The 7593-nt window shown below is 43.6% G+C and overlaps 1 protein-coding gene across 1 annotated transcript in view; it reads left to right on the top strand.

The window, feature by feature from the left end:
- The first annotated feature begins 5991 nt into the window (after positions 1-5991).
- Positions 5992-7593, top strand: part of LOC125941049 (acyl-coenzyme A thioesterase 13-like) — a 149661-nt gene continuing 148059 nt past the window's right edge. Inside the window, exon 1 of the mRNA XM_049657965.1 lies at positions 5992-6131. Within this exon, the coding sequence (XP_049513922.1) occupies positions 6060-6131 (72 nt within the window). The 5' untranslated portion in view covers positions 5992-6059. The remainder of the gene's footprint in view (positions 6132-7593) is intronic.

Raw genomic sequence — 7593 nt, 5'->3', positions numbered from 1 at the left:
CACATTTCAAATCTAATGTGGCCAATCCCCCCTGTGGGTACGAGCCATGTTTTGAGGCAACAACAACAACAACAACAACGGGTGCTGTCTCTGTGTCTCTCCTTTACAATCGAACACAACTGTGCGCTGGCGCCATCAAGAAGACAGCCTGCAGCGTCACCGTGACGTCGACAAGCCTACGGCTACAAATACTGCTTCAACGCAGCGCTTCGCTTCACATGGCAGCAGCGGTGTGAGCAGCGCGGTGCACGTCCCAGAACTCAGCCGCCTTCCTGTCTTTGCTGCAGGTTGGTGTTTTGGTTTTGGTTTTCATGTCCACTGTAACCGTTTGTGTTAAACGTCTGCCACACCGCTGCTGCTGCGAATAGCTGACTGTTAGAAATATTTGAGTTTTTTTTTTTGCTTCGTTCACGCAAAAAATGTCTAAAATGAGCAAGGAACTGGCAACTGCACTTGAGGACCTTAAGAAGGAAATTAAGGCAGAATTTAAGGCTTTTAAGGACTCTTTTGAGCGCGATATTCGCAATGAACTGAGAGAAATCAAGTCCAGCCTTACTTTCATTAATCAAAGCTACGAGAAAATGAAAATTGACCTCAAGACAACCATAGACGAGAATGAATCACTAAAAACCGATAATGCCAGCTTGAAGCAACAGTGTGAGTCGCTTGTCTGCCAGGGAGAAAATGCATGAACAGCGGTTAGTGCAGTGCGAGCATTATTCGCGGAATGCGAATCTCGAAATAAAAGGCATATACCCGTAGATACCAACGAAAGCCTGGAGGAAATCATGATAAAGCTTGGCGATAAGACCGGCGAAGTTATCTCGCCTACTGACATCGATGTGGTGCACAGAACTGCCGTACCAGGCAATTCTTCCTGCAATAACATAATCGTACAATTCACCTCTCGACGGAAGCGTGACGCCGTTCTCGAGAAGGCGAGGAAGGCCCGGCTATTTTCCAAAGATTTCGGCTTTCAGACGCATAGCTCAGTTTTTATCAACGAGCATTTGTGCCCTGAACGCAAGCGACTACTTGGCAAAGCCATCGGCAAAAAAGGGAGACCAATTGGAAGTTTGTCTGGGTGCGCGATGGCCAGATTTATGCGCGTAAGTGTGAAAACGGTACGTTGCTGAAAATTCATACCATTGATGACATTGCTAAGATGACCTCCGACTCGTGAATTGTGATAACTTGACCTACTGACCTGTCTTTTTGCTTCATTATGGCTTGTCACCACCTCCTTACCTCCTCGGCAATAAATGAACTAGCCTGCAAACAGGCACAAAATTGCATGAAAATTTTTCATTTGAATTGTCGCTCTATAAATAACAAAAGTCAAGAAATACAAGTATTTTTTGAAGATCTCATGTTTTCTTTCGATGTCATCATGTTTACGGAAACATGGTACCATGATGAATCCAGTTGTCTACATCTTAAGGACTACAACCACTTTGTCCTTAATAGGTGTGGTCGCAGAGGTGGTGGTGTATCAATACAGGTTCTGAAGAAGCTGAGCGTAACAGTAGACCACAACTTCACAAAATCCACTTCAGACTACGAGATTCTAACAGTTAAGGGCGGAAAGTGTTTGTTCAGTGTGGTTTATCGCCCACATACTGGGAATTTGGATGAATTACTGCCTGTTTTAGAAAGTCTTTACGACCATGCATCATTGAATGAAAGTACTCTATTCCTTGCCGGCGATATCAATGTTGATATGATCAGTGCAACTACGCCAAGAGAAGAACTTTTGACATTGCTCGATAGTTACGGTTTTTCCAGCCTTGTTCATGTACCAACGCGCATCACCTGCTCGACTGCAACGTCAATTGACCTCATCATCACTAACACTGATACGCATGGCTCAAGTGCTGGAACAATTCTGTCTGACATAAGCGACCACCTGCCCGTGTTTGCGTTTTTTTCCTGCGCATAGCTCTTATCATATCACAGAAGGGCCATTGCCATGTTATAGGCGAATCGACACCACTGCTCTTAACCGTTTCTTCGCGGCGATGAGCGAAATCACGTGGGATGATGTACTTTCCTTCGAGGATGTTAACGATGCGTATGAAGCTTTAATAATTAAAATCAAGGCAATTTATGATAAGTGCTTCCCTCTAGTACATCCACGTAAACGTAGAGCTAAGAAGCCTTGGATCTCAAGGGAATTACTGTACAAAATAAAGAAGAAGCAGAAATTGTACGGAAAGTTTTTTGAAATCTCGGGACCTCGCTAAACTAGAAAAGTATAAAAAATTCCGCAATAAACTGGCCAAGGAACTGCGAACCGCCAAGCTTGAATATTTCACTAATGTTTTTTTCGAGTTTGCCGAACGACAGAGAATGAAACTCTTGGTATCAACTAAAAAAAGTTTTGAATTTGGGCACTAAAACTCGCATTGATAGTATAACGAAGGATGGAAGAGTCATTACTAATGAAGACCTTGCGAATCACTTCAATGATTTTTTATCAACATTACAAGCGCCCTTTGCTGTACTGTCACTGGTCCCGTAGAATATGATTATCATACACCAAGTGTTTCAGCATCTTTGTTCTTGCAACCAGTAACAGAACAGGAAATAATAACCGTTTTCACAAACCTGAAAACTAGTAAAGCAGAGGACAAAGACGGTTTTCAAATCAAACCTTTCAAGTTTGTGATTAACATACTAGCGCCAGTATTGGCAAGTATCTACAACCTAACCCTTTCTTCCGGAATTTTTCTAAACAAATGCAAATTTCCAAGGTTTGTTGCTATCCACAAGGGTGGCGATACAACAGACTTAGCCAATTATAGACCGATTTCGGTTCTTCCTGTACTATCCAAGGGTTTAGAGAAAATTATATATGTTAGATTAAATAAATTCTTAGTAAAACACTCCGTGCTGTCCGACTGCCAGTATGGTTTCAGGCAAAAGAGGTCAACAGAAATTGCATTAATTAAGCAAAAAGAGCTAATAATAAATGCTTTTGAAGAAAGACAAATTGTGCTTGGAAATTTATATCGATTTCTCGAAAGCATTCGATGTAATCAATCATAGTCTGTTACTACATAAGCTAAGCCATTATGGAATTAGAGGAGTATGCCTCTCGTTAATAGAATCCTATCTGAAACACCGTATGCAAATGGTAGCTATTAATCACAGGTCATCCAGCTTACAACGTATTTTGTCTGGAGTCCCACAGGGTAGTATTTTAGGCCCTTTATTTTTCAATATCGATATGAATGACATATTTTTTGCACCCTTGCCTGTCACTTCAATAGCTCTCGCCGATGATCTCACGATGCTACTAGCTGGTAAAGATGAACGTGATTTATCGATGCAAGGAAATCAGTTTCTTGAATACTTACGCGTATGGTCTAAAAATAATTGTTTAAAAGTAAATGCCAAGAAAAGCAATGCTATAATATTCCGTCCAAAGAATGAAACTATCCGAACAAATTTCGACCTCATGTTAGGCAGCAGTAAGATCGAAATTGTGCCAGCCGTCAAATGCCTTGGTGTGGTGTTCACCGAAACTCTAAGCTGGGACGTACATATAGATAATGTGCGAAGGAAAATGAACCTTATAAACGGTGTTCTGTGCCGGCATAGATACACTCTGCCAATGAAGGTAAAGGTTCTCATCTATAACGCGTATTTACTTCCGATTATGAGTTATTGCTTAACTGTTTGGGGTACAACAACAAAACAAAATACACAGAAGCTAGTAGTTGCCCAAAAACGGGCAATCAGGCTAATTGCAAATCTACCATGGAATTCTCATACTCACCCGTACTTTAAACAGTATGGTATTCTCAGGATTCATGCTTTGTATCCATTCAAATTATTGTGTATGTACAAAAATGCAATTATAACAAATAACGAGCCTTTACTAACAGCGTTGAACCTCCATCATTATACACCAGCGTACAATGTCAGACATCACTTGCCTTGGCGTCTACCGTTTTGCCGCACCTTATATCGCAAACAGTCCTTATCATACAATGTGTCTTATTATCTGAACATACTTGCTGAAAATAATGTATGTTTAGAAGATACATCCCGAAATCAGCTATCATCCATGCTTTTGGATTTTGAAACAACTCCTCTTACATTGTAAATAGGCATGAATTATTATATTGCAAGATAGTTTAGGCTGACATTATGTATTTCAGTTTTTCTCTTTTCTTTTTTTCTTTCTCTCTTTTTTTGTAGTGTATGAACGCGCTATATATTGCTTTTCCGTTGAGAAATGTTGCATGTAAATCTTGTATATGCCCACCCATTGCTGTTCATGTGTACCTGGGGCACTGGGTGCTCCCCCTCAAGTTGCCTTTAGCAGCTTTTTGCCCAGTGTCCCCTCTTCCCTGTACTGCTTTGTACTGCGTGAAAGAGAAATAAACTTTCTATTTCTATTTCTAATATATAGGGTGTATACCACAGTGCAAAGCACAATTTTAAAGGCTACGGTGTTCAGTCGTCAGACATTTGATGGCCGAATACTGCAGGCTTTATAATTGCACCTTCCGCTGTGTTTTCTTTTTATTCTTTTTTTTTCGTTGAACAGATTGGGTATTGTTAGATGGGACACAGGATATATAGCACCTATGCCTGCCAGGCAATATATCTGCCAGATGTTTGAAGGGTCGTGGCGTGATCGGAAATTATGTTTGCTTTAACAAGTGCTACAGAAAGCACAGCCACGCAGCTTGGAATTCCGTAATGCATTACATCGGCTAAACAGGCGCACTTATGTTCTGCTACTAGATTTCAGTCTTGAATGCCTGAGCTGCGAAGAAAAATAAATTTTGTGGCAGTTCTGTTCTCTTGACTACTGCTCGCGACTGTGCTTCTAAAACCCTAGCCTAAAAGCAAATAGCGTTTCCGATCACGCCAACGAACCGTCAGAGCCTCCTCTTCACGACAAAACACAATCATTGCGTGATGCCCTAGGCTGACTGGATGGCAAATCGCGAAGAGGACAAAACATACTCGGATCCTGGATGAAAAGATACTAGAGAGAGAGAGAAACTTTAATGAATAAAACAAAATTTGAGGTCCCGTGGTTGATGCCTCTAGTCCTGGGCTCCACTGGCGCGAGCGCCTCGCTGGGATTGGTCCAGGAGAGCCAGTTGGCTGTCCTGATCTGATCCTCAAGCCGCGCCTCCCACTGCCTGTTAAAATGTTGTGTTTTTAGTTGTGTGTAGTCTATATGTGTCGGCCTGTTTGGGCATATCCACGTGATGTGCGGTAACCTTGGTGTGTCCCCGCACCACGGGAATTCCTCAGTGTATAGTGTTTGGTGAATACGGCTAAGTGTATGTAGGTTTGGGTACGTGTCTGTTTGAAGTCGGTGCCAATTCCTCCCATGTTGACTGTTTAACTTTGGGTGAGGGCATCCATATTGCCTCCGCTCCAGTCTTTAGTGTTCGAGGACGTCGCGTTCATGCTCAACTTTCTAAAACAAACAGGACGGTCCAACCCCATTTGAATGCTCAGTAAACGGTGTCTTGTTTAAGCACTCATCGCATTTTTGTACTTTTCTCTCGTTTTTCTTTTTTTTTTGCTTTTCCGCATTGTCCAGTCCCCCTCCCTCATGACATACTTAGCAAACCAGAAAAAACCCCGTTAACCACCCTGATTTTGCTCTCCTAGCTCTCTTACCGTTTTAAAAGAGGTAGTGGCTTGTTCACTCCGCCTGTGTCTGACACTCTCGTATACTCCTGGACTTGGCTACAGTTCAGATTTCTCAACATGATCAGGACAGACTGACACGACGTGATCTGAGTCTGTTGATCTGTACAGCTCACGCACAGTTCACAAATTTATATACGGCTCGCGTGTCCAGCTACATCTACCTCACTAGCGCTTGTCACTTCCCTGCGCTACGATTGACATGGCCGCGATTGAGTCTGTGCATGCGTTCCTAAGCTTTGCGCAGTTTAATGGCCTTCCTGCGCTCCGCACCTGCTGGCATCTGTTTCAGACTGTTCGCTTTAGGAAAGAATTGAGGCTGTGGCGGCGCAGACCACCGCAAACCACTGTAAAGGTTTCGCCAACATTGGGACATGCAGCGTGCAGGCCGCTTTATCACCGAAGTGCTCAAGAAGCTGAAGTACACAGATGAATTCGTCGACAAGGTAAGCCATTTAATGCAAATCATTCTTGGCGAGCTCAGCCTAGTTTTCGGTAACGAATATCTGGTCGTTCTTGAGGGCCGATTCCGAAGATAATGCAGTCTAAGAATGTGGACCGATCCCGATGGTAGAGCTGTGTAAAATTTGTGCCGTTGCTGTGGGTTGGTGCTACTAGGTATGTGCCGTTGGGTATGCAGCACTCTTCAATGAACATTTTTGAGGCCAAAATGGGTGACCGGGTATGCAGGCTGTTACCTTGGGTATGTGCCACTGTGTATGCCTCGCTTTTCAATGAACCTCTTGTGGGAATGAGCCCTTTGGGTCATGAGTAATTAGGTCGTGAGTCAATAGAGTGTTTTAGAATTGGGGGCCCAAGCGGCTTGGTGACCCACGAAAATTCCTGGCCGCAAGCGCGCATGCGCAGAACCCAAGCCAGCCTTGGGTTCTTGCGTTCACGTTAACCCAAGACCCGAAAATCGAAAACTAGCATGGGCCCCCAAGACGTCTTGGGTCACCGTCGCGGGTGACGAGAAATCGCGAGATAGCCAGGAGAGCCGTACGAGCCGCAGCCATCCGAAGCCGTTATCTCTCAGGCGGTAAGCATGACTGCTCTATGACTACGCGCGCTCGTACTACACAGCAGAAGATGACATCTGTATATTGCGTGAAGTGCCCGCAACGAACCCTTTCAGGACGTTAAGCTGTGGTCACCAGTTGCGACAAATCTTGCAGAGGGCACGAAGAAAACATTTTCGCTGCGGTCAATACGCAACCTTTGCGAGACGTATACTGCCGCCGGCCATGTCGTCGGTAAATCGCTTCTGGCAACGGTAGAAATAGATCTTCTATGTCAGCCCAACTCAAATCAGCGTACAGCAGATGATCGCAGAGGAAACTTGCTATCCTTCGACAGATTTTTGCCATTTTACACAGGTGAAGTCGCCGTTTTGAAGTGAATAACAAAAAAAAAAAACACCATTTACGAGCACTTGGCTGCAATTGGCTTTGCTTGATTTAAAATAGTTTACTTAATTCATAGTACTAACAAAACGATCACGTTTATGACAATTTTATTGTTCGCTCTTCTTGCTCACAAATGCATTCTGTTCGTTTTCACTTGCAAGAAAAGCTTTTCTTCTTTGTTGCTTTCAAGCACCTTTTTATTTTTCCCACTGCGGCGTCACGAGCGTCCGACCCAACGCTGTCTGCGTTTGACCCAGTTCTCAAACTCTGCTGCTCCTCTAAACCCAAGAGCAACTAGCGCAACGTGGCTTGGGGGCCCAGAGTCTTGGATCCACAATTCTCAAACTGTCTAATGAACCTCTTATAACTCTCGGGTCAACGAACCTCTTGGGTCACACAATGCCAGCTTGGCTCATTGGGTATATCACAACAGCAATAAAGAAAACAATGCCTTGCACTTCACACCAGTTCTCAACACGTCGCAAAAGCACAACTGTTCGCT

The sequence above is a fragment of the Dermacentor silvarum genome, chromosome 10 (assembly GCF_013339745.2).
Source record: "Dermacentor silvarum isolate Dsil-2018 chromosome 10, BIME_Dsil_1.4, whole genome shotgun sequence".
Taxonomy (NCBI): domain Eukaryota; kingdom Metazoa; phylum Arthropoda; class Arachnida; order Ixodida; family Ixodidae; genus Dermacentor; species Dermacentor silvarum.
This window is presented reverse-complemented; position numbering and strand designations above follow the sequence as displayed.